At 47.4% G+C, this 27,664-nt stretch overlaps 1 protein-coding gene across 3 annotated transcripts; it reads right to left on the bottom strand.

Annotated features, from left to right (window-relative positions):
* Positions 1-1,319: 1,319 nt before the first annotated feature.
* On the bottom strand, positions 1,320-27,318 carry LOC142579174 (beta-1,4-N-acetylgalactosaminyltransferase bre-4-like). 3 transcript variants are annotated; one of them, XM_075689127.1, is made up of 7 exons: positions 27,214-27,318; positions 19,250-19,524; positions 15,863-16,095; positions 12,021-12,211; positions 8,900-9,022; positions 8,175-8,270; positions 1,320-1,604 (listed from the first exon to the last, which is right to left on the bottom strand). In XM_075689127.1, exons 1-7 carry the CDS (start codon positions 27,219-27,221, stop codon positions 1,454-1,456), a joined length of 1,077 nt encoding a protein of 358 aa, XP_075545242.1. In that variant the 5' UTR covers positions 27,222-27,318; the 3' UTR covers positions 1,320-1,453. The 3 variants fall into 3 exon arrangements, with proteins under 3 accessions (XP_075545242.1, XP_075545244.1, XP_075545243.1); XM_075689129.1 differs by lacking the exon at positions 19,250-19,524; XM_075689128.1 differs by lacking the exon at positions 8,175-8,270.
* Positions 27,319-27,664: the final 346 nt, after the last annotated feature.

The raw sequence follows: 27,664 nt of genomic DNA on the forward strand, positions 1-27,664 counted from the left end.
TAGACTAAAAATGAGAATTTGACTAATTAACGTTTTGCTAATCAACTTTCTTCTTTAGGACACATTTCACAATACACGAATCGAAGCCAGTGATTTCACAAAGCACCTCCACTTGGTACGAATCCTGTAACTAGCACCAGTTTTTAGAGACTTGCAGTTAAAATTGTGGTAAAAATGCACTGTTGTTCCACTTCAACAAAATTGCTTTTTATACATTGAAGCTCAAAAGTTACTAGAACAATAACACAAATTCGTCACAAACTTTGGGAATGCATATATTGAAACTAGTGTCATCCTCAGAATTCATTCCAAGTACATATAACTTTCAGAGTAATCAGCTACAGTTCATAAATTGCAATATATGCCATAAACTTATTTGTTGACTGTCTCTGATAGTATTCTATCTAAAGAAGCAGAATCATGCTGCATGGCACAGGCAATATAAAAATTATCCTAACAATAAAAAAATTCCCTATATACGGGACTCATATTACACCTGCTTTTGCGATAGTAGCATACAAACAGTATTTTAGGGCTAAATAATATAGAGCTTTATATTATGTTACAATTAGTCATTTATGTCTAAATGGCTAACAATTAAAGGTCACCGGGAAGAGGTCCACAAGATGGTGACCAACCACTTCAAATGGCACTTCATGGCCACTTCCGATGTTGATGCCAGAAAATTGGCTATGAGTGATTTTTCATTTTTTCGCTGTCCCTGTTGGGAGCGCCTTCCCCAATCTAGTGAGCAAGGTGTTGTACATTACAATACAGCCCTTCTCTTCAGTGCACACATTTAGAGAGTTTTCAATGTCACTACAGATGTTTCAACAAGAAAACAAGGGAAGGTTATGGAAGAAAATTTCAAAAATAAATTCATAGGGAATTTAATGTGTTAAGTGCTGTGGTGGACGCATTGAAAGAGCTAGGCCCGCTCATTCTGTTTACTGTATGTGTTCAACTTTAATCAAATAGAGAGAGAAGTAATGTCGAATACATCATACAATTAGAGCAATTACATTCGAGGAGCAGTAATTGGTAACTGTAATAAATTATATCTTTAAAAGAATTTGTTACTTCTTTCTGTAAAATGTACAAGTCTGGTTCGTCCTGGGCTCTGTCTGGTTTTTCTTTTCATTTAGCCATGTGTAACAACCATACATTGTTACCTTCACTTATAAGTAACACAAAAGTTTATTGGTCTTGTTGATTAATTGTGCATGTGTGTGTGTGCACCAAAAGTACTCTGTCACATCTGCAGCAAAACGTAAAACCATTCTAGCCTTACGATCAGGGCAATAAGATATGACATTACCTATCGAAAACTATGTTTAATAGTAAACAGCAGTAGTGAAAGAAAATGTCATTTGCACATGAGATTTGTGCAAAATGCACCAGTTCAAAAATCCTTGCATAAGCAGTGCGCTTGCAACACTGGTGAAAAGCGCAATCATTCAGTTGGCCGGGTGAGTATTTTCTGAAACAGATCCACTTTGATGTGGGTGAATAGCTTTTTGAAGACTATGTCAATCACCCTGTACTTGAGTGTGTTCAGGCCATCCTTGTAGATGCGAAAGAAGGACCGTCTGATCAGTCTCATCCTGGCGAGAAATGGGAAAGAAAAGTGGCTATGTAATTGGCATGCCCTTTGCAGTACATGTACTGCTAGATTAGGCACTCATCACACTGCTGTCCGATGTCACGCCACAGAAAGGCTTACTCTAGCCGACTTTGTTGTGAGGTGGACTTGAATAGACTAATGAAAAGCGTGGACCAATTGGTCTCAGCTAGCTGAAACCGACATGATGCATTTCTTCGGAATTTAATTAAAAACCAGCAGGTTAGGAAACACTTCAAAGCTGTGTAATCTCGCAGCTGAGGTGCTTTGCAAAACATGGTAATCACGCGTGTTTGCAGCTTCTAAATTTGGTCTGGGTATTCATACTCTTTGTTAAACATTAAGAAGCCCTAGCACCAAGTCTCATCAGATATAGCCACACATTGAAAGTTGTGAAGTGCCGCGAAGAGAAAAGGAGCATTTTGTCGCAATTTTTTTTATTCTGGCAGAACTTTAATGACCGCCCACATTAATGCGATTAGTATTCAAGCAGTGCAGTGACACACCACATTGTCACCAACGAAACGCATCATGTATGAGCCATGTACTGCAGCTGGCCTTTTCTCACATCTCCGATGATAATGATTTATTGGCATTCCTTTTGAAACAGGGGTGACAATAGTCACCTAGACTGCTTTATTTAATCAGGTATGCTTTGCCTGTTTTTCATTCTACTATTTTTGTATACATTTCCATAATCCCTTTTTTATTTTCTTCCTCAAACCTTGTATTGCCACCTATGCCTGAAACCACCTATGCCACCTATGCCTGCTGTATTGCCACCTATGCCTGCTGAGCACGAGGTCGCGGGATCGAATCCAGGCCACGGCAGCCGCATTTCGATGGGGGCGAAATGTGAAAACACCCGTGTTTAGGTGCACGTTAAAGAACCCCAGGTGGTCAAAATTTCCGGAGTCCTCCACTACTCCACTACGGCGTGCCTCATAATCAGAAAGTGGTTTTGGCACATAAAACCCCATAGTTTTATTTTTTACATCTCTTCCCTGCCTTTTTTTTGCATCACTACTCTAAATGTCTCTTGCTTATCTCGACTGCTGACCAAATGATGCTTTTGTCCACTTTAAATACTAGCGCTTCCGGAAGGTGTACGTTCTACGGATCTCACTGGTGAATCCCTTCGCATTCCATTAGGATGTGCTGAGTGGTCTCTGGACTTTTGCTGCGGCATACGCATGCCTAGCCTTGTTGCGAATATTTGCTTCCCTCTAGACATGCTGCGACATCTAGTGACGGGTGCACGAAGTCCCCCTCCTTTTGCAAGGCTTCCGAGATATCACCGGTGCCGCGCTGGTGCATGCTAATTCCGCCTTTCTCACAGTGCGATGGCACATGTGCCATGCCCTAGCGGATTAGTCGCGAAAGGTTTTGGAAGGGTAGTGTACGCAGCCACACGGCTCGATATAAGGGGAAAGTTCCCCGAAAAAAAAGAGAAAGGAAGAAAGCGCTCGGATGCATGCTTGTGTTAACTTGTGCTGAACACTAAAAACCATTGAGCCCACGAATCTTTGTGTAAGCAGCTGTACCTTTCTTTGAGGTGGCACGAAGACTCAAGTTCCGTAGATGTGATCTCATTCACCAACTTTCTCCATGGGAGTCCCAGTTTTCAGTAGAAGATTGCGACAAAGTATTCCAGGGTTAAAATCAAGCCTTTTCAGTGAGCAGAAATGGTGGGCCTACTAATCAAAACATAGCTCTGAGGCCCATAACAAGTTTTTTGTGGTAGGCCAGCCACAGTTCAGTTGCAATTCCAGTTGGTAATTTTTGAAAGCACCGCAAATCAGTTTTGTGTGTGTTTGTGTATGTGTGGTGGGACAATGGATAGTTCTTGCAGCCTAAATTTAGTCAAAATAAGTCTTTTTGTTTACTGTAAAGATTCCTTCAAGAAGGCATTGTGAATTCACCTTTGCTGCCTTTTAAGTTTATAATTCTGTTGAAATCTTAGCCTGTTCTTTCACTGCGCTGCTTCCTTTATTTGAATATAATGACTACTACATTTAGTGATGCTCTCAGAAAAGCTAATTGGTCCCTATACCCATTTTTAACCATTTGAATTACTACTGTAACTATGACAACTTCGAAGTTCTCTGTAAAGAAGTATTTAACAAGTACCCACTATACTAGTCGTATTCATAGCAACCATACTGAATAACATTTGTATGTATGAAATAAACCGCATTTTTTTACTGCTCCCTTAAGCATCTATGAGCCATTATGGAAGGTTGTGTCTGTGTAGAGACAAGAAACAGCCTTTCTGCAATGCTGTTTTAGCTTGCTTGATATGCACTCTACACAAGCTTGCACCCATTTCTGCTACCGTGAGTACTGCATGCAACCATTTAGAGTGCAGTTTGCCTGAAGTGATACTGGTATTTATTGGCTGTGTTTGCTTGTTGAACTGGCATATGGGACTTTTGCATACGAATCCATGAATTTTCACACCTGTGCAAGTCTACTGGCACAAGGTGCACATGCAGGGCTATCTACTCATTGCCTGTGGAACTAGGGGAATAGAATCGTACATTTGTTGCAATATTTCAGACAGACATGCTCATTAAGCACAGAGTTACAGCCAGCATACATGGTACAGTATGCTAATACTGATCCACCACTGTCACAAAACAGTGGTTCTTTTTTACTCTGAACAGGTAGAACTATTTATAGGCATTGTGCTTGAACATTGAGAATGACTGAACAAAAGGAGCTGACTGCAATGCGTTACGCGCACTCATTGTGTGCTTAGGCTGAACTGCTACACTTTCTTTAAGGTGCATCTTAAATTCTTTAAAATAAGAGGGCACAATGTAAAGTTGCTTGTTCTGCCATTCATGTGCAGTGGCAGATGTCAGACGTTGCATAAAAAGCCCCAATAATGTTTCATTACCAACTTTGGAACACATTAAAGTTGGTGACTGCTGATGCCATTTGATCACTATGAATGCTTATACTTGCATGAGCTTAGGCAACAACTGTTGTCTTTCAGTTTAAGAGGAAAGTGTGGGAGAACAATAAATAGAGCCCAAATACATTTCTTTGTGAATGTTGGGATAACTATTTCAGTACTGGTGCTATGTATTGACAAAAAGATTTTGTTGCACTGTATCTATCAGTTCTTTCAATGATTATCAATTTAGTATTTGTGCAATATTACAGTGGCTTGAAATCAAGGGTTTGACAACAGCTCCTCTGGTTGAGAATTAACTTGGCACAAGTACACCAACCACAGTCTAAGTGAAAATCTTACTGTGGTTGTTGCCTTTCTTGTGCTTTTGTAGTAACATGCAAAATAACATGTCTGTACAAACGTAAGTAGAGCTAACTATAGCACCTGCGAAGCTGAAACAAGCTTGGAAATTAAATATCTACACTGCAGCTACAGCAGTGCTTCCCAAGATGGTGACTAACTGTAAGTGCAGGGAGCAATAGCTGAGCTACCAGCTGGCTTGTATAGGTCTGGGTCTTGAGTACATCCCACAAAAGAAGGCTACTAGCTGTGGCCTTAGCTAGATCAAGCTGGAAAGTAGACATGTACTAGCTGCATGCATCCTGGGTATTTGTGCACTGCAAGCAGTGCACATTTCTAGATACTTTTAATGCATTAAGATTCTTGGGCTACGTACTTCAGACACTTTTGGGTGAACATCTAGCTTGTATCTAACAATCTTCCTGCCTACCTAGGTCAGTGGGGAGTCCGTGGTGGTCGAACATGTAGTGCATTGGACTGCTGTGCTGAGTCAACAGGGTTCGAAACCAACCGTTAGACCAGCTTGAGTCACTGAGTATGTGGCAATGTGTACATATGTGCCGCTCTTCAACAAACGTCTTACACGCCAACATGGGTCACTGTAGATGCAAAACTGGGTACGTACTGCTGTTCAATGAAATTGTTTGATGCCGACTTGGAGCACTGATACGTGCCACTCAGTTTGCGCTGGTCTTCAATTAACCTCTTTGATATGTCTACATGAGTTACTGAATATGTGCCGGACGGTAGGTGTGTGTCCCTCTTAATGGACATCTTTGACGCCAGTATGGGTAACTATAGGTATTTGCCACTGTACAATGAGTAAAAAAGATCGTTGAAATTTCTCCAATGCTGGGTGGAATCAAACCGACAAGTGTCCCTCAATGAAAGCAACCCAATGCCTTAGCAGGCTGCGCCACAAATACACTGGGCATGGGTCACTTTTCAATGGACACCTTTCATGCCAGCACTCTAGCCAGGTGAGCCATAAATGCACTGAATATGAGTGTGCGGCAAGCGAGGGAACAATTCTCAGCGCTCAGATGCACCGGCACACCACGCTTGTCCCGGAGGCCAAGTGCGGGCTTCTCTGCTACGCCACCAGATGGCGCAGGGTGTCCAGAAAGAAACGCGAGAGGAGCCTGGTTACCACGTTTCTCAGCGTTCGCACACACCGGCACGCCATGCATTTCGGTGGCCACGCGCAGGCTTCGCGGCGGCACCGCTAGATGGCGCCGAGTGTTCTTGGTGGAAGAAAGCAGGGAAGAAATTGATACGATCGGATCCGTTACAGACATAGGTAGCGGCACAAGATAGAGAAGTTTGAGGAATAGAAAAAAAAAGATCAGAGATGTATACAAAAAAAAATTCGCAGTTCCGCCGGAAAGGTGAAGCGCCGATTGCGATAGCAAATTAGTGTATAGCTGTACGAAGTAAGGATAGTAGTTTTATCGGCCGTATAAACTTGTAAAACATTCGCTAACTAACTACAATTACAATGCATAAGCGTAACTCAACGAGGACTTACAAAGAAACTGACACAAAGAGACAGCGCTTTGTGCGTCTGATAGAAAATTAGTGGATAGCTGTACGAAGTAAGGATAGTTTTATCGGCCGTATAAACTTGTAAAACATTCGCTAACTAACTACAATGACAATGCATAAGCGTAACTCAACGAGGACTTGGAAAGAAACAGACACAAAGAGACAGCGCTTTGTGTGTCTGCTTCTTTCTACGTCCTTGTTCAGTCGCGCTTACACATTCTATCATGTATTCAAACCAACTAGCCCGTCGACGTGCTTTGATTAAATTAACCAGCACGGTGTCACGCGCGCACAGGTAAACATGAACACACATCGCTCGATGACCACGGAAACTGTCTGTGAAAACGCTGGAGTTAGGAATCGCGGCCGCAGCCGCGAGCCAATTGACCTCCGTGCATCTATTGCTTTAATGTTTATGAAAGGTCGAAATCACAGCGCATACGAGGCTACCAACGCGCACTATGCAAATATCGCTAATCGCTTTGAAGATGAGCCACGCGCACTTTAGCCACGTCACAGACCGCTTTCAAAACACGAGCGCCGGCAACGCGTTCCTACGGCGTCCGCCAAAGGCGCCTACTACAACGTCCTCGATTAGCGTGGTCAACGCCGCGGTTGTCTCTACTCTGTACGGAGCGGCGGGTGAGGAGGACATCGAGGGCACGCGAGATTGAACCGCGTTCGCCTGCTTACCTTCACACACTTTCACTCATACTGAACCTCACGGCGACGGCAGAAATGCGCCTGGAGTGTCCACATAATTGCTATCTAAATGAAATGCTAAAACGAAAAACATGTGTAGCACACCTGGTTAACTCAAGCAAGCCAGGTAAATATATGTCAGCTCCCCGTCACAAAAGGTACACAAAAGGTATGCCAATAAGTCACCATCATCAAAGCGCGAAGGACGGGTCCCGCTGCAGTACAAGTCTCATAATTCATTTTGACGGTGGCAGTATATGTTGTGTCGCTATATTTATTCTATGCTAAACGCGTTGCCATTGACAGTCATCGTGACATGGGTTCTGCCGGTTTTTTGTTAGGCGGCACCAGCGACGCCGTCGGAACTGGCGGCAAGACCACTCGGGTGTTTGTTCTATTTTAGTTTTTGCATTGTGCTTCACTGTAATACTCTGCCGTGTATTTTGCATACACGATCATCACCGCTGTATTTACACGCCGCGCTTGTCTGTCTGCAATACCCAAACCTAACGAGGGGACCTTCAAGTTTACTAAGATTACCAAATCACTAATTTTGATTTGCTTGCAAGCCATATATAACATGTCAAGGCAGTTGACATACCCACAGAAAAAAAAAAAATCGGTTTCTCCAGGTGGCCAGTCTGAGATTACCATTTACAATCTTAACTCGTCGCCGATTGCGAAATCTGGTGTTACAATGCATGTGCAACTTGCTGCATTTTGTGTAGATTTGGGCCACACGTTATGCTTGCGCTGCTAGAACATAAGCCTGCCTTCACGAACTTGCTGTGTAGCTATAACTAGTACATTGTACTGTAACATTCGAAAATGCTCGACCTAACTTCGCCAAAGTGTCTGATGTCCTAGACGAAGCAGCGCCTCGACTTCTGGAATCCCTGTGGGCTGTGGCGAAGTTCTCATGTAGCAGCCTTCATTTTCCCTAATGTTTTTCCATAAGTATAGTGCTGGCCTTCTGCATAATTGCCCATGATAAAGGTCGCCTCCTGCCCATGAAACCAAGTCACGTATTCCTTTAAGGCTTACCGTTTGGGATTTGCTCGCTGGGTGCCATGTCTGAGCGCGGTGTACCGGCCAACAGTGCAGTTATTACGCACAATGTTCAAGCCACTGAACCGCAGCCTGCAAGAAAGTTAGACCCATCTTCATTGTGTCTATATGTGCTGTGTCCCAATTTAATCATGTGGAATTAAGACATGCGTGTTTCATTCGACAATCGATGGCGTATCGAGTTGTCTACTTTCTGATCGCCGAGCATCCGTTAGGTCATGAAGGAAATAAATAGGCTTGGAGGGCTTTCAAAAGAAGAAAATTTTAATGTAAAGAATAAAAGCTTCGGAGCAGGCTAAACATGGCTACACCATGCTGAAAACCAAGCCAGATGGTTCCTTATTCTGCGACCCTCTGTTGGTCTAATGGAGCGATCATCGCCCGTTTCGAGAAGGAAAACTGTGCATCGAGATAGGGGTGCTATTCTGGACATAGTCAAATTTCGCCGTATTGCCAAATTCGGTAATGGCGGCAGTTTGAGCCAATCAGAGAGTCCGTAGCATTCCTCTGGGCCAATCAGAGCTGACATGATGGCGACGGAAGTCGACAATATGGCAGAATTTGTGAACCTTCAGAATAACACCCCCGCACGATAGCGTTGCTTGCTGAATGACGACTCTACTGCAAGCATGCGCATACTCATCACAGCGCTCAACATGGCTGCGTCTGAAATTGCCTCCAGAATGAAACGGTCAACGCACCTGATGGACATGTCGTCGTCCTCGCCACCCCATCCCCAGAACACGTTTGAGAAGCCGTTGACCTTCTCCATGTGGTCGCTGCGCAGGGCGCACGCGCCTCCAAAGATGGTCTCGTAGAACGGCCTGCGTGCATCGCAGCGTATATGCGTCAATGCGCTTCGCTGCGCCTGTAATAAAAGGGCGCTAAATAGTAACATCTAATCAAATTGGAACAGGAATGATTTGAAAACTGTATTCATTCACTGTGCGGGATAAGATAACTGGTCGATAGTAACTTGTCTCTAACTTATCGCCAAAATCATGGAGTCGTTGTTTTACAGTATGCATTATTTGCGTCGTTTTAGAAAAGGATGTGATATCGAAGTTTTCTGCTTTTATTTTTTGGTTTCCTAAGAATGCAGTGTAACCCTCCCTTAACAATAAGAATTAGACTTGAGCATACGCTGTAACTTCACGGGGAGCTATTGATTTCTTGAAAATGCAATGTAACCCTCCCTTAACAATAAACAATACTTAGGCCTGAGCGGGCGCTGTAACTTCACGCGCAGCTGGTGTGGGAAGCTGGCGTTCGCACCCGCGTGTAGTTTTCTTTTTTTTTTCCGGGCTGCAAAGCCTTCTGCACAGTAATTTTTCCGACATTACTGAAGTTTATCTTACTACTACAGAGGCGCGATCGGAGATCTTTGCTCGATACGCGTTCTGTTCGGTTGCTGCGACGTCACTAAGTGGCAGTATCCAAAATTTCTGAGAACGGGGCGGAGAGAGCAGCCAATCGGCAAGTGGTGAACTCCCCGGAAGTTTACTTCCGGCGTTTGCCGTCTGCTTGCAGACAGTATACTACAAAACGAAATGTTTCTCGTCTTCCAATGAATGAAATCTTTATCTAAATTTTGCCTTCCCCAGCTCAAACACGTTTTCAAATAGTAAGTGTGAACCCTACAATTTATAACTATTAGTTTCTCTGCGTCTTCCCTAGGTGGTGTCGCGCACAGCGAGAACAAAGAGAAAAAAGAAACGACGGGAGCAGTGGCGCACTTTTCAAGAGGCAGCAACAACATTCCAGTGGCTCGCTGGCACCCATGATGGGGTCGACTTCGCCCTACAACCAACGCACTATTTGTTTCGAGAAGCGAAAGCGACACCGGAATTAGCTTTCTGCCATTTCTTCAAACGCGTTTCGCAATGCCACCCGCTCTCCTTCCTCCTCGAGCAACGCCATCGCAAACACTGAAGTTCCCAACGCCAGCGCCATTTTTCTCGAATTAAACTGTGGATTGGATCCGAACGTGCTAAACAGCTGCCGAAACCGCCGTTTGGATCCAATCCAATCGACCAGACGCGCCATGCGAAGCCGGTCTCGTAACGAGCGATGATCGCTCCAAACTTCTCAACTCCCGTCGCGTTCGTCGCCTAGCAGACGAAATGCTCGGTGGGCGGATGATTGACAGGAGCGTGTCGTCGTTTTGACGTCACCAAAAACACGGCCGCGCCCCGCGGCTGGCGACGTCGGCGCGGAGTAGGCCAATCGCGCGCGCCGGTAACCGAACGAACGCGCCGAACAGCCATCTCCTATCGCGCCCCAGCTTAAAGGGACACAGAACAATGTTGCACTGGGTTGGTACAGCATATATTTGTAGAAAAACAAGAAGGTCACTTAACATGAACCAAGAATCGATAGGTAAAAAAAAAACTTGGAGGACGCTTAAGCTTCGTCTTCAAGAGTGTAACGCGATAGCGTTATGGCACCCAGTTCGCACCGCCCACTCATTCGCTCGGCATGCTATTGAGTCACACAAAGACGAAACGTGCGCCTGAGCAAGCGGAACGCACCAAAGAACTCGGTGTCTCGGAGGGAGAAACGATCTACGCGAGCCAAACGTCGTGATCGGCACGGACAGCCGGGGCGCGACGCGCCATGAAGGCGGACGCGATCATGGGGCTGACGCCTCGATGGGATCGTCATCTATCTCGCTTGGGAGCACAACGCAATCGCATGACTCCTAGCCAGCAGCACGCACACATCGCAGGAGACGCTTTCCCACCAGACGCGCTACGGCGCAGCGATCACGTCAGAGGCGTCCCGCATCGGACGCTGCACCTAGGAATCGCGCTGTGAGCGGAAAGAGGAGCCGCGTCGCCTAAACACGAGGGTTCAAGTTACGCACGCTGGAAGTTGGAAGGGGAGAGAGCGAGAAAACTTATTAAACGCAAGGGTATTGGGGCATCCTCGCACCGGTCTCCGCACGGCCCCAATGCGTTCAAACGAGACGAAGGGGAGAAACGGGCGAGTGGCGCGCCATCTGTCAGGGCAGCGCCGTACCTTGCGAGAAGGGGGTTTACTGTGTTTGCCGCAAGATGGCTCTGCGTGTGCGCCAAGCGCAGAAGAAATGTAGCGAAAACGTACTTCGCGACGCGTTTAACTGCGACTGCTGTAATTTACATGCTCATAATTACCCATATACACCGCAGTATAACTTTCTACGGCACGTTTCTAAGGCAACACCGCATTCACTAGAGGCGCTTTTGTCCCGCTTTGAACCATCGAACTCATGGCTGAGTGGTAGCGCCTCCGTCTCACGCTCCGGAGACCCTGGTTCGATTTCCACCCAGCCCATCTTGCAAGTTGTTTTTATTTATGAATTGCCTTCCGCCACTTTTCGCTCACGGCCAACGCCGACGACACCGGCTTTTCTGCGACGTGAGCTCCTCAACGCTGTCGCGTTAATACGCTAAAACTATTGCTAGATAACGACGCCACCTTAGTAGTTACCGCACGAGCTGCCTTTGACTTCATGGACTTTTGCAGCATCTGTGCGGGACGAATAATCCCATTGCGAATGCATCAGCGAATAAACGCAGCAAGCTTTGACAATTTTCTCTGCACAAAATGGCTCGAAGACAAAATGTTGCGGTTTAAATTTATGACGTCACGTTCACGCTCCGTCGCTGTGGTTTGCACGCGAAATTCAAGAAGGCAAAATGGGCTCTTTCACTTTTCTATTTTACGTTGTAATAGGTCAGGTAAATAGTAACGAATAAGCTTCTTGAAAGAATAGTTCACCAGTGTAAAATCGATCTTCTGTCGTTTTTTATCTCAATGACTCAATGCTATATAGCTCACTTGTATTTCTGGTAGTCGAGGCAGGTGGTCATGTGGAGCGGGCCTCCGTGCTTGCAGGCGTACTCGTTGTGCTTGTTCTCCGGCAGCAGGTCGACGTCATGGAAGATGAAGCAATCGTAGCTGTCCATCGCCTTGGCTATCTCGTAGCCCACGTTGAGCAGCTTTGCGCGGTTAAAGTCTCCCATGCCGTTCTGCGCGAAAGAGCGGCGTTGAGGGAGCGATGACGCGCGTAATGACTGCATTTGTGTTTTAGAGGTTGCCTGACTCGCGTGTAAATTGCATTTTGTCATCCCCCCCCCCGCCCCCAGTACATTGAGGCGTTAAGAACAGCATTACTGACACCAGCTATACTGAAAATACTTCCTAGAAAAACACCGCCACATGTTGCGCGCCTGTACTTATGGCCAAGAGTTTAATAATGTGAAAGGTCACCAACGGAGTAGTTCGTTTTTGCGTGGCACGGCACCGCCTGGCTGCGGGCTGGCCATAGTGGTTCTCTAACGCTCGAGCAGTGGAACGCTTGAGGCTTACTCCACGGTAACGCAGGCGCACCAGAGCTCGCTATGCGTAGCCTCCGAGATTGCTTCGGAGCGCCCCAGGGATCTCGGAGACCATGAGCGCTAGTATCCCCAGCAGCAGACGAGAAGCACCCCACATGCTTGAAAAGGGGCACGGGGGAAACGTAATGTCCCTGTACACATGAGCCATACACACGAACACTATAGGAAGGCGCAATGAAATTCACTACTATAGTAGGGTTGTACGAATAGGAGTTATTGAGACCGAATCGAATACGAGTCGAGTAGAGCCTGAAGCGAAGCGAATCGAATACTTTTCGGATAGGTTACGAATAATGTACAGCCTTCTTATCATCAGTATAAAACAATTTTAACAACCTGGTATTCACAACAATAGATAGCTTCAGTCATTGCACTGCACATTACAAAGCATGCTTTATGAAGAGCGCAGCATTAGGAACAACTAAGCAGATAGTTCTAAAAATCGGTGCTCTCGGGAGAATTTGCAGCCATGCATCATCATATAGATTTAATAAAGGTAACTTTATTGCAAATGATCTTGCTTAGCTGGCAAATTCAGGCTCACTGGGTGACCCAGCGTGCTCCAGTACGCTATGTCTAATGTGGATGGCACGAAAAATATATCATTTTTGCTTCAATTTCATGTTTTATCGCGTGCAGTCGACGGCGTAGAGTATTACAAAAAAATATCCTTTTCTTCAAGTATTGACTATTCCATTCGAGGGCCTTGTCGAAGGATGGCTACTCGATTCGAAGAGCGGTTCGAAAAGGACGATGTTCGAAAATACAGAATATTCAAGCTGCTCTATGTGATAGTAGAGGAAATATAGCTGAGTCATTCAAAGGTATTGAAAGAGCAAACTGAGTGAGGCGAAGAAGTGAGACTGATGAAGGAAGATAATTGGTCCTGAACAACCTCCAGTGGAAAAAGGTGAAAGAAAAAACATCGAACTGTTCGCTAAACGGACTGAAAAGATGATCGATTAAGCTAATTAATAAGCAGGAGCAAAAAAAAAGGAGAAGAAGAACATCAGTGTTAGTAAAGCTACTGGAAAAATTTTATGGGACAAATAGGCAGGGGCCTAAAAAAGGCAAGTTAGCGCAAGCAAATCTACTGGAAAAATCGTACGGGACAAAGAAAACTCAAATTGGTGATGGAGTAGAATTAATACAAATTACGAAGTATAAAGAGATAGGACCAACAATAAATCTTAGAGGCCGATTACACAATATCGTCAGTAGTATAGAGGTTAACAATGCAAGTAATAAAATTGAAGTTTCTAGAGTGGACAGAAATTATATAACGGAAAACTATAAAACGGTTTTAATTTAGGCAGGCTCTTAGAGGACAGCCTATTTGCTATGACAGAGTCGGTAGAAATAGCCAGAACAGAATACTGACCTTTATACTTTGCTTTCGATGATATTAGCGGTGCATCCAACAATGTAAACTGAAGTTCTCTTGAACATTTCTTGGGAAGAATTTCTTGGGGAACACAGTGCTTTACTAAAAGAAATTTACGATATTACAAAGTAGAAATAGTACGGGACGGGTTAACAGGCGGTGAGACTTCGGCATTTAGAAATGCTTGCGCTAGGGTTGATTAGTATAGACTTCGCTCTCTGTGATGCGGGTGATAGGCACGGAAAGGAGGCTAGAGTCAAGTAAGTTAGGTTAGGTTAGGTTTGGTACGTATAAACGACATGGTGTGGAAGCGGCTAAACGCTCGATGTTTGATGTATGCAGGTGACTTTTTTTTTCAGCCAGTCGGTAAGAAATTAAGCTTCTGGCCGATAATTGCGAAGAGCGACACGCTAAGGTATGGGTTCAATGGAAGGAACTCAGCCAGGCCTTACGGTGTTTATGGTTATGTTATGATCACGTGTGTGATCAGATAGTCACAATGAACGGAGACTAAATACTGAGTTGACGAATACGAATACTTATGTATAGATTAAAGCATGGAAAAAAAGTGTGCATTAAAAAGGAGAATTGCGTAGAAAGGAACATGAACAAGAACACGAAGGGAAACGCTAGAGAAATGTATCCACCATTAAACATGCATGGGGGCACGGCAATTATAAGGTATTGCGAGGCATGCGTAAAGGAGTTTTGGTTTCTCGACGTATGTACATATGGAAACTCGGCGTTGCATATAAAATCAGAAGCGCAAACTGGGCTATAAGTATAAACCAATGGACAGTTGAAAGGCTAGGATGCACGTGAGCATGGCGAGAAATCCACGAGGATACGCTGGCCGGCATGCTCCTTCGTGATGTACAAAGGATATCGGCTGCTAAGGCTTTTAGGCACCTAAATAGAAAAGCGTCGACTTACAGCGGGGAATACGAACCAGGAAACCGACTAGAATATTTTACGTCAACGGCGTTGGCAGCGACCAGGAAAATGGGGTTAAACGTAAAGTTGGGGAGGCAGAAAGAACATGCCGGATAGCAACAATGGAGACGAGAGTGATGAAGATATCTCAAACAACCGAAGAATGAAATCAAAGCTTACAGGTATTACGATCTTTCAAAGAGCAGTGTATTGCTAGTTCGAAAACCATATCAGGATTTCTGAAAGCACAGTGTTATAGGAGAAATTTGCTGGTGGCGACTGAACATGCATAGCGCCGATACCACAGGGCATATTTTGTTGCCTTGTCGCAGTACAGTATCCATTCGGAGGTCAGCGAGGACGTAGTATTCCTGCCCTAGGTATTGGACTTTGAGGGCAATAGAGGAAGGATTCATGAATATGCAATAGAGAATTATAGCTAGGTGGCTTGAGTATTGGTAGCACAAGGACACGAAACAAAGAATAGATTTTCGGAGACTAACTCTCATTTCCGTACGATGGTTTGCTAACGCGATGGATTTCAAGGCCGATAGTAAGCGCAAGGAAAGGTAAAAATGACGAACGTTTTCTCATCCGTAAACACCCAGTTCCAAAACGGAACCTCATATAATATCCGTCCATCCAGGAGGCTGGAAAGAAACAGTCTACCGAATGTGTACTTATACTGTGATTTGATTTGTCCTTACAAAGAGACGAAAAAAAATTCATTATTGCACTCGAGGATCGACATGACCGGCGAACCTCGCTTAACTCCATTTTCACCAAGTTCCCATCCTTGTTCCAATAATGGAGTTTGGTTCCAACCGACTCACTCACTCGCTCGTGCTCACTCCATAAAAAATATTCCATGTATTCCGCATCATTTCCCACATAATAATATGCGGAAGTCCTATTATACTCAGTGGACTGCGTATGGAACGTTCCCGTTGAACGGCGGTGCCGACCTGCTCCACAAGGTAGATGGCGTAGTCGAGCTGCTGCCTCTGCAGGAACGGGTGCATGTGCTGCAGGAAGGCTCGCAGGTTGTCCAGCCTGTCCCGGTAAGGCACCACGAGAGCCACCCGCTGCCGGGCCTTGCAGTGGGTCGGGAACCAGCGGCCGCCGGGCTTCAGATGCGGCATCGCTTTCTCCAGCTCTTCAAGCGGTGGGCCCTTCCTCTGGATCTTCAGCATGTCGCCTGCGGCGAGTAACGCGGATAGACGAGAAAGCGTTGGCTTGGGCGAGACGGTGGATGCAGCGTTGAGCGTTATCATTATAGAGCGCAAAAAAAAAAAGTCGCAGTTTGCCGTGGGGCAAACTATAACGCAAAGAAGAAAAAAAGAAAAAGTCGCCGTTATGCCCGAAGGGCGAAGCACTGACAGCGCTAGCAATGTACGTATTAAAATATTACAGGAAGTAAGACTCGTAGTTCTATGGACAGTAAATAAGAAAAAAGAAACAGGGGCGATATAGCGGTAAATGAGAAATGCATTAGCATTACGTCGCACGTGTTTGAGGTCCAGGATCCACGATTTAAACCATCATTTCAATATATATTGTGTCTGGCATATATATATATATATATATATATATATATATATATATATATATATATAGTCATGCACACTGGGTTGCATAATGCATACGGTCCTACTCGGTTTACAGAGGACGAAGATTGCAGACTTGCACAAAGGCTGTTTTGTGGCTTCGCACCGCACTGCCAGTGTTGTGCCTTCGCATTTGCAAGAAGGTTATGCGAGGGGAAATCATCCGCCCCTCACTACAATTCGGCGGAGGGAGGCGGACAGGCTTGGGCGAATATTTATACTCATTGCGCAAAATGTACAAATGCACTTAAGTTTGGGCGAGCGAAGGCTACACACCTTAAACGAAAAGAATTCAACGTCGGGAAAGACCAAAGCCAAGGTCGCGTACATGAGGGCCGTGACGCAGTCCATGCACTCCAAGTGCCACAGTCATACACAGAACACGCAAAAACCAAACGGGCTGTCGATGTATACCCGCTTGGACATGGCCGTCGCAGCCGTTACCAAAGACAGACGTTCCCTGACCTTGTGATTCTGGCATGCAATGTCCACAGCTAGTCGGGCTTGTCGTTCAACCGTTTCGGCAGCGCGCTTGGCACGTTTGGGCAATCTGTGGCTCTCCAATCCTGTCTGTCCTTCTTCGGCAGTTTCGTTGGCACGCTTCAACGCCATGAATTCTCTTTGTTGCTGCAGTCGCAATCGCTTGGCCACATCTTCGTCGGTCGACTCCCGCTGTCCCTGCCGCCGAGCTCTTTGTTGTTCGCTGCTCTTGGTGCGACGAAGTAGAAGTTTCGCACGCGAAACGCCCGTGATGAAACGTGCCTATGAAGAGGCTTCACACAGATAGAGGCAAAGTCTAGGTTGGCAGGCTAGTATGGGCTTTCGCATTCAAAATTGATGGCAGCCTCACTTGAAGGCCAAGCATTGAAAGCGATAGCAAGGTTTTGCGCTGCAGGCGTCTCATAAAGCTGTCGTGAAGAGAAGCACCGTCAACGGCGTTGCAAAACGTCGCATCTCGATAGTGCACGCAAGTTGAGAACGGAGGAAACCGATCGGAATTGGTCAGCTACCAAAGAAGGGATTAGATATATCAATACCATGACGGTTTACTATCCGTCCAGCTGTAGACCAGTACATGCATCACGGCGTGGTTTGCACTGGGCTATTTAGATACATCAATACTATGGCGGTTTACTATCCGTCTAGCTGTAGACCAGTACATGCATCACGGCGTGGTTTGCACTGGGCTATTGATCAGGAGAGCTAATGTGTGCGCGCTCATCGCTCATGCCAGCAGTGGAAGCCTGAACGCTGTCCTGGCTCTGGCAGAGCCGATTGAGCAATGCATGACTTTTCGTCCACATGGCTTTGTCGATTTTGCAGCCGAACGCACTGCACGTGTTGGGAGACCTTCTGACCCTCCGAAGGAGGTTAAATATTTTTGAACCTCATTGGATCTTACTCGCGCCCACCGCGCATGCGCGTAAGTATCGAGACAACACGACAACGCCAACGGCGGTGGCGCGAACGTGCTAGAGCATCGGTATAACTGCTATCGCAATAAAATTCGCTTTCTAACTGAAGACGCACATACACTGCAGCGCACACACTGTGGACCTTCGTGGTCTCAACGTTAGAGCGACAAACTGTTCCTGCAACGTAAAACGAGACTTGTTCCGTGCTGCGCCTCACTTTTGCCGTTTAACTATGCAGCGATTCCGAAACTGAGCGGATCACGTGACCTTCAAGGGCGTGCGGAAGAGCGCGCAATGTCCGCGTGCCCTCGCATGCCCGCAGACACAATCACGTGACATCGACCACGAGCCGCGAGGGCAGCGCATGCGCTTCGCTAGTCCTCTAGAATTCTAGTACACTCTAGCCACGCGCTTACATACGGCAGTTACGCTCGGAAAGGCCGCGCACGCGCCACTGCACCGGGGACAGCACGGAAGCGTCGGCGACGGCGCAAACACACGTCGACTTGTCCATCTGATTGCTAGTGCAACAAACAGGTGGGGCGTATGGAAAGCTATGAAAGATTCGAAGTGTTTCAAGCTTGCAGGTGCAGGGGAAAGGTGCCCCTGTGAAACGGATATTTAGTCGGTGAGTTCCTTCTGCAAATCTTGAAAACGTGCGGTGCCCCATGCATTAACTGTCTTTTGTAATGCAGTCATGCGAAACGAATGACGTACGCAAGGTGCTCTTAAATTGACCGCAGTGCCGCAGAATTTCCATGGCGTCGTGTTTTGTGCGCTGTCTACAGACGGCTTCACGCACGAGTGCCTCCAGCGGGTGCCTCCAATTATTAAGCTCAATTAAGTCAACTTACTATGGGCCATCTATCAGAAGTTTCTGGACCTATGTCACTATGCCCCCTGTATGACTTTGTTTGCTTCAAACCTTCAAAGATTGAAGCTGGCATGCTCATTTTCCAAAGCTTAAGAGCGTCATGTAGACTTCAGGAGGTTGTCACTCACACCTTGCACAGATCTTGTCACTTGCGGAGCGACATCGAAATGTTTGATAAAGCCAGTGCATCAGCCGTGTAGTCCACAAACTATATCTGTATTATTAACGCTGCTCGATGAATACTACGATGAAGAGTGAAGCTTGAGAAACGCAATTTTTTCCGCGCCAGCGTCATTAAACAGGCGCTGTAAAATGCGTGATTATGAAATTATAAATGTATAATCGCCCCGAAGGCGTTACTTGAACGCTGCGTCGCCAAGGTGATCCACTTTCAGTAGTCGATCGAGGCGGCAGGTCAGATGGTGGAACGTTTATTAATAGGGGTGCTAAACTTACTGCCTTGTCCCCAGTCCACCGAACAGAACTCGGAACGAGGTGCGGCCTGCTCCCTGCGTGCGAGTGTCACGCGCCGCTGGCCAACGGAGTGCTCGACGACGTTGTGGCTCTGTCGTGCAGTGACCGCGTGGCCGAACGCGACGGCATCGCCGACTGCCGGGGCTGCACCGACGCATGCGATCAGCAGCTGGACCACGCCAACGCCGAGCACGCGGGACGCTAAGCTCCTTACGCCGCCCATATCCTCTGCAGTCTTGAACACCAGCGACAGGTGCCTGTAAGATGGTAGTGCAACATCTATTTACTCTTTTAGGAGTAGGAATGTCAAAGTGGGAAAAAGTATGTGACGTGTGGGAAGCCAGTGTGGTATATATATATATATATATATATATATATATATATATATATATATATATATATATATATATATATATATATATATATATATATATATATATATAGTGTGTGTGTGTGTTAACAAGAGTATGTGGCGAACGCGGTTTAAATCATGGACCCAGGACGTCAAAGAGGTGCGACGTAACGCATTTCTCTCGCAGTAGCCGCTAAATCGCCACTGAATTTTACGCGCAAGCGTACGTGGCCCATTTGTGAAATCGGCGAGATTATGTGTGTCACCGCGAGGGAAGCGACCACCGGGGAAGGCGCCTGGAGCTGGAGAAGAGAATCGCGCACCGGGGAAGTATGGGCTAGCGCGCTAAGCGCTGAGCTCGTGCCCGGCGCTTGGTCTGTTTGGTTTGGTCTCGCGCTCGGCCTGTTTCCGCCTGCGTCATTGCTGCGCCCTTCTCGCTTGGCTCTCGGCCTCTCGATCACGAGACGAACCCGGTACGTCCATGGCGCGCACAGAACCCCTAGCATATCTGCCAGAAAAGTCAACCTAGCGCGCCTCCGCCTACCCTCCTCCTCCGCAACGCTCCGCCTACTTTCTCTTTCCCCGCTTTGCTAACCGCCACTTTGCTTTCCTCTAGGCGGCATTGCTATGCCGCGCGCTGAGCGCGCTCCTCCGTGCTATTCCTGTTGCGCGATTCTCTTCTCAATCTACAGGCGCCTTCATCCTCTGGCGCTCGCTTCCCTCGCAGCGACAGACATAATCTTGCCGATTTCACAGGCGGGGCACATACGCTTGCGCCTAAAGCTCCTAGTTGTCCTCCAATGTGGATCGCGCAGCTTGCGTGGGAGCCGTAATTAAAATGAAGCCATCCACAACCGTGCTCTAACGCAGCTGCGTTAGAGCGCGTTCCTGGTTGGTTGTTTTTACAGGGAAGCTGTATATGACTAAGGCCCCGGGATTTCTTCGTCTCCACACTCAAAAACTCAACCAATCACGGTGACAGGCGCGCGCCGCGTGCGCCGCTGGGTTCCTTGCAGCAATACCAAATGGTGCTCGCATCCGCGACAGCGGCGCACCGGCCGTGTGGGGGAAAGCAAAGAAAGAACCAGAAGGCTCGCCTTCGCGCATAGCTTTCGCCGCAAGCGTTTACCAGCAACGATTACGGTTGCATGAACTGCAGTTGCCGGGAAGCGGCAACCGTAGCATACGAAGCAGGGAGTTACGTAACTACACTTTCATATGTAAAAGAAGAACCCGCTTAGCAACTGATTTCATTTGTGTTCTGATACCGCTATGGAAAGGCCACACATAGTTAGGACTCCTGAAAAGCAGCGTGAATGCAATGAGCGGCGACGGGAACAGCAACATCAATGTGCACAGTGGCGTCGTGCTCAGTCTAGGCAGGACGCAGCCGTTCCGGCCCATAGCAAGTTAAGCACAGTTAGGACACCTGAAGAGCAGCGCTAGCACGATGAGCGACGAAAGGAACAGCACCGTCAATATGCACAAAGGCGTTGTGCTCAGGCTTGGCAGGACCCAATTCAAGGCTAGGTCACATTGGTCTATCTGACAAGGTGATAGCGCAACTTCGCTGGCCAACCACCTTCACAGCGTGGATTGCAGCCCATTTTGTTTGTTTTTTATTTTTAGCGACTTCTCCTAGGCAGGCTGCATTGCAACTACGGCGTCAGCATTTCCTGTCCCAGCCGAACAAACTCTGACCTCCAACGCCGAACCGGTATAATGCGATGTGAGAAAAAATTCGGATTACTCGTTTAAAAAACCGCGCATTTAAGTTGACTATGCGAATGGGACGTACACGAAGCTTCCTTAATTTGCAAGCCCTCCCGTACTTCCCTGATGGTGGCTGGGAGCTGCTGCCTTGCTGCGAATAGCTCATACGCAGGACAGCACTATTACGTTTATTACTCCTAATGTGTCCTGGCTGCTGGCCTTTTTTTGTACGGAATTACTCAGCGATAAAACAAATAGCTAGATATTCTCACTGCAACAAATATGCGAAAGAGAGGGCACAATTCCTTTCATAAAGCAAACTTTTCCATGCCTACTTTACTAGGGTTTGGGGTTTGCCCATCTGCTTGGTCGGTCTTTCGCGTTGCAGTTTACTTTTGCAATATTTCCAGAGTCGACCATCTCTAGTCGGCGCGCCAACCCTGGATGCAGTGTCATAGCAAGTGGGAGAGGTGGGGGCAATCCCAGAGACAGCATAATGCGCGGTCACCACGGTCAGGTGGTCGCTGGTCTCCGCATCTTGCTCGTTTCACTGACAGGGAGGTAATCATCATGGTGCAAAACGCTATGCAGAATATAATCAGTAGCATGCGATTTGTTTAACCGCTTCACGAAAGCTTCGCTTCTCAGATTCCAACAGGTTGGTTGAATCTGTACAAAATGTTCTTTACAATCACTGGTCATTCCATTTCAAAGGAAATTCACTACTCCCACACCACACGCTGCGTTGCATTAACATCTGATATCGGCCACGCCGTCCAACGCCGGCCTTCACCGCGGCACAAATAACCGTCCCGGAACTCCCGATAACAGCTTCGCAGCAAAAAATAAATACCATGCCAAATAAGGACCTTCCGGCTTGTATTAAGGCTCGTCAACACTGGTGCAATACAACGCTGACTACCTTTGTACGTACATCGCACAACCGTGCAGGCAAAATAGTGGGTCCAGGCTTTCAAAGTCTCGAGCACTGTGCCACTGTGTTCGCAACGGATCACAGCGGCAATGGCATGAACGGCTATTAAGCTAGGCACACGCACTTCAGTGACCTCGGAAGCTGAGTGGATAGATACGTAACTGTTATATCGTGCATATTATTCAGTACGACAGAAATGAAGACATCCTCTGCGTTTATTCCATCTTCTTCCTCCCCCTCGGGCGGCCCCAAGCGCGCGCCTGCTCATGGCGCTGCGGTAGGCAGCGACGCCTTATATAACATATCCCCTCGTGAAAGAAAAAAAAAAAATTGTCCGTTACTTCCTGATGTAATCATGCAGCTTCTTTGGTGTCTTCTTGTTGCGGGCGCTTCTCCTCACGCGCTCTTCGCAACTTGGCAAATTACCTGAAGCTTTTTGCGTGCGCCCTGCAGCAGGTGGTGCAGGAATCAGGGGTGCCTTATCTGCGCTTGATGTGCCAGGTTGTGATGAATTGCTTACAGCCGCACTAGTTGAGTGATCGGATGCCGGTGACCAGGTCATGACAGCAGTGGTACCTAATTTCATTCTGCTGATAGCTTCAGGGTGAACGGCCGCTAATTTGGAAGCATTGCACACCCGCCCATCCTCCAATAGGTAAGAGGCGGGTCCGCGCTTTCCAATAATTTTCTTGGGCGCAGAAAACTGTGAAGATAACTTCCCATGAACTGCAGGTAATTTAACCCGCACGTAGTCACCCACGGCGAAGTTGGGTTCCTTGGCACCGCGTTTTGGATCGGTGTAGCGCTTCGACGTCAGTTGCTTGTTCTTGATGCGCTCTCTCAACTGCTGTAGTGCTTTTGAAGGGTCATCGGTGAAACATCTGTCAGGAAATCCCACAATGTCAAGTCTGGTGCGAGGTTGGCGTCCATGAAGAAGAATAGCGGGTGCAACACCAGTAGTCGCATGAGGCGTACAGCGATATGTTTGTAGGTAATCGAACATCGCTGTTCTTATCTCACGACGTTCTAACAGGGCTAATTGAATATAGGACTTTAATACCCTGTTAAATCTTTCCACTAAGCCGTTAGCTTGCGGGTAATACACAGAAGAGTAGTAATGGGCGATTCCGCGCTCTGTCAGAAAATCTTCAAAACTCGCTGAAGAAAATTGCGGTCCATGGTCGGATACGACACCACGTGGATATCCTTCTCTTGCGAAAAGTTCAAGTAGGAATTTGGTCCCTGTAGACGTGGTCGCATCGCGTACGAAAGTCACCTCTGGCCACTTGCTGTGATAATCAATAAGCGTAATGGCAAATCGACAGTCAGCTGGAGCTTGCGTGAAAGGTCCCACAATGTCGATAGCAACTTTGTCCCAGGCTTTCTCGGTTAAAGTCACGGGTTGCATTGGTGCTGCAGATGTACGCGCTGATTTGTCACATGACTGGCAGGCTACACATGTGCGTACAAGTTCTTCAATGTGATTATCCATGCACGGCCACCAATATGACTCCCTAAGACGAGCTTTGGTACGACTAATTCCTGGGTGTGACTCATGAGCCAGATCCATAAGACGGCGGGTCAAAGCGGAAGGCACGACAATCCTGTCACCCCGGCAAAGAATGTCGCTAACAACAGAGAGTTCAGATCGCACGTGAAAGTAAGGTAGCAGCTCTTTTGACAAGGATTTCTTGTCAGGCCAAGAAGTAGTGTGAAACTGCTTAACTTGAGAGATAGCCTGATCGGCGGCACTTGCTTCTTGAAGCTCTTGCATGGTAACTACTGGGGACAAGAGACATATAAATTCTTCTTCGGGTGCATCCTGGATGAAACTCTGTACGGGCAGCCGGGAGAGTGCGTCAGCCACGACATTTTCGCTACCCTTCCTGTATTCCATGGTGTAGTTGTAGCACAGCAACCGTGATGACCAGCGCGCAATCCTTAACGGACGGTGACCTGTGCCTTTCGTTGAGAGGAGCGTAACCAAAGCAGCGTGGTCTGTCCGCAAGGTGAAAGGTCGGCCCCACAGGTAAACGTGCCAGTGCTCGCAAGCCCAGACGCAGGCAAGGGCCTCACGTTCACCGACGGAGTACTTCCGTTCATGCGGTTGAAGAGTGCGTGAGGCGAACGCGACAGTTTGCAGTGATGTTCCGTTATCCTGCTGCAGTACAGCACCTAATCCGTATCCCGAGGCATCAGTTGTAACGTACACGGGTAACTCAGGATCAAAAAGGTGAAGAACTTCGCAAGATGTTATCAACGTTTTCAGCTGCTCCAAGCCGGTTTGGGCTGCCGCAGTCCAAGCAAAAGGCGCGTTTCCTCGAAGCAAAACACGCATTGGCTCCACAACATCAGAAAAATGCGGGATGAACTTGGAGTAGAAGCCTGCGAGGCCCAGCAGCGAGCGAAGTTCATTAATATTTGTAGGTGATGGTGCCTTGGTTATCGCGTCGATAGATGACATCAGTGGGAATAACCCTTTTGCGCTGACAACATGGCCCAGGAAAGTCAACTCAGTGACGTCAAAAACACATTTATAGTTTAGCCTGAGACCAGCGTCAGAGAGCCGTTTCAAAACAGTGCGCAAATTGACCAAGTGATCCTCTCTGGAGTGTCCGTACACGATTATGTCGTCAATGTAGAACAAGACGCATTTGCATCCTTGGAGAATCATGTGCATCATCTTCTGAAACGCTGACGGTGCCGATGCCAGTCCGAAGCACACCCTCTTAAAGCGAAATAGTCCGTCGTGCGTTATAAACGTCGTGAGATCACGACTCTCTGGACTTAGTGGTAACTGGTGGTATGCAGAAGCTAAATCTAGCTTGGAGAATCGCTGTGCACCAGCCAAGCTGTTCAAAAGTTCCTCAGTTTGTGGCAGGGGAAAACTGTCCACTACTATAGCTTTGTTTGGCTCTCGTAGGTCTACGCACATGCGAATCGAGCCATCCTTTTTTCTGGCTACGACAATTGGCGAGACCCACTCTGAAGAATCGACGCGCTCAATGATGTCCTGAGCTTCTAATTTTTGTAGTTCTGCCGAGACTTGCTCACGAATGACGAGTGGTAGTCGTCTCAGTTTGCTGGCCACTGGTTGCACAGATGCGCGAACTCTGACCTTGTGAGTGAAACCTTTGACAGTTCCTAGCTGCTTTTCAAACAAGTGCTCGAACTCGGAACGTAATTCAGGAGGGAGCACAGGAGTTTCTTGCGTCATTAGCAGACACCTGAGAGGTGACCCTTGAATCTTCATATCCAGAGCCGCGATGCCATCTAAACCAAGAATTGTTGTTCCTCCCGACACAACGTACAGAAGGACAGAAGCGCATCGGCCATGAAATGAAACTGGAGCAATGAAACATCCTTTTATAGGAATGGCCGACTTAGAATAATCGAGCAGCTGGACGGAGGTTGATGTCAGAGGAAATACAGTATCGAAATGACGTCGGTAAAGTTCTTCGGCTAGGATTGAAACCGATGATCCAGTGTCAATCAGGAACGATACGGAAATTCCTGCAATTTCCAACACTGCATAAATGCCCTTCTTACGGCTCCAGATGTGACAAACACTTATGTGATCGTCCGTGTCAGCTGTATCTGCGTCGCCTTCTGTGACATGCTGAATTTTCTTGGCAGACTTTCCGGAAGACTTGCACACCTTTTCCAGATGGCCAGTCTTTCCACATCTGCGGCACTTATGTGTCTTAGCTTTGCAGTGAGGGCTATTCGCCAGATGGCCCAAATAGCCACAACGATAACATTCTTGCTCTTTCAGAGCGCGACGACTTTCAGTTGGCGTCTTATAGCACGTGCACGTGCCACAGTGCTTTTCTCGCATATTTGACGTGTTTGTGTTTTCAACGTGATGCACTTGTGCTTCATGTCGTGCAAGTTCTGTCGCTTCTCTAGTCGCCTGATCATGCTGTCTCGCAATGGTAAGGGCCCGAGAAAGCGTAAGAGACTCTTCCAGTAAAAGACGTTCACGCAAGTATTCGCTATTAGGTTTTTCTATAAGCTGGTCGCGCATCATGTCGTCCGCCAAGTCACCGAAGTTGCAAGCTCCTACGAGACCTCGTAGCGCGGTGACGTAATCGAGCGCAGTCTCACCTGGGGCTTGTGCACGCCGACGGAAACGGTGACGCGCTGCGGTGACATTGACAGAGCTCTTGTAGTGACTTTCAAGTGTCGCAACAGCGCAGTCAAACTCATCTGGGGCAGGAGTCGTCAACGTCCCTCCGGTGGCGCTCGAAGCCAAAAAGCGCGGATCGTGCTCTGACGTGAGGGTCTGGAAGATGCGTTGTCCTTCCAAGCCCAGGCAGTTGAGCAGAATCGCCTTCCGACGCAAGGCAGGTAGGTCGGAGGCGCCCGACGCCACCATGTAGTTCTTGAACGCTTGAATCCATTGCTCCCATGGGATGACTGGGTCTCCAGGTGAGGACAGGAACGGGGGTGGCGGATGTAGCCCCGAAATACTCATCGTAGAGGATGATATGCAGCAAACGACGGCACAGATGAAGGGGAAGCCGGTAGCACATGGGTTGTTAAATCCTCGTCGCCAATTATGTTATATCGTGCATATTATTCAGTACGACAGAAATGAAGACATCCTCTGCGTTTATTCCATCTTCTTCCTCCCCCTCGGGCGGCCCCAAGCGCGCGCCTGCTCATGGCGCTGCGGTAGGCAGCGACGCCTTATATAACAGTAACGTCTTGAGACAAGCTCGGCCACGGCTGCGCTGGAACGGTGCCAGCGTTCCAGCGCGGCCGTGGCTCAGCAAGCAAGTAACCGCTTACCCCTGCCGCCAAGCGCTTCCGAGGACTTTGACAGCTATAGGGGACGAGAGTCCAACGGAAGGTTCGCCCACTTCTCCCGACGCAGCTGCTTGCAAGCAACATATAGCGTTCTTCTTTGCAAACAAAGAAGAGGTGCGTGTACAAGTAACGTACCTGGACATAAAAATCTGGATACGAGCTTCGCAATTTCTTGTTCTTTGGAGCGGCTGCTTTCGTTCTAGAGCGCACTCTTCTTGACGTCTTCTTCTTCGTCACCTGGGCGTGAAAGCACGTGCTCTCGAGGAGCGTGTGCAAAGGCGATCGCGCAGTGCTATCCATCGTTAGAGTAGTCACATGCCTACCCAACGTTATTATTTAGAACGTTGAATTGACCTATTTTGTTTTATTTGTTACAAGAACGACGAGTTGCGGTTAACTTAAGAGCGTTGGGTGCGTCTCCTGTCGGCGAGTTTCCTCGCTGTCTTTCTGCCAGAGTAGCAGCAGCGAGACGAAAGGCGGCATCGCCATTGGCCATCGCCTACCCCCTTCCACTCCGGACGACTAAAGTGGAGAGAGGAAATGTTAACACGTAATTCAAAGAGTTGACAGAAAGCTGTTTGTGAGT

The sequence above is a fragment of the Dermacentor variabilis genome, chromosome 4 (genome assembly GCF_050947875.1).
Source record: "Dermacentor variabilis isolate Ectoservices chromosome 4, ASM5094787v1, whole genome shotgun sequence".
Lineage (NCBI taxonomy): Eukaryota > Metazoa > Arthropoda > Arachnida > Ixodida > Ixodidae > Dermacentor > Dermacentor variabilis.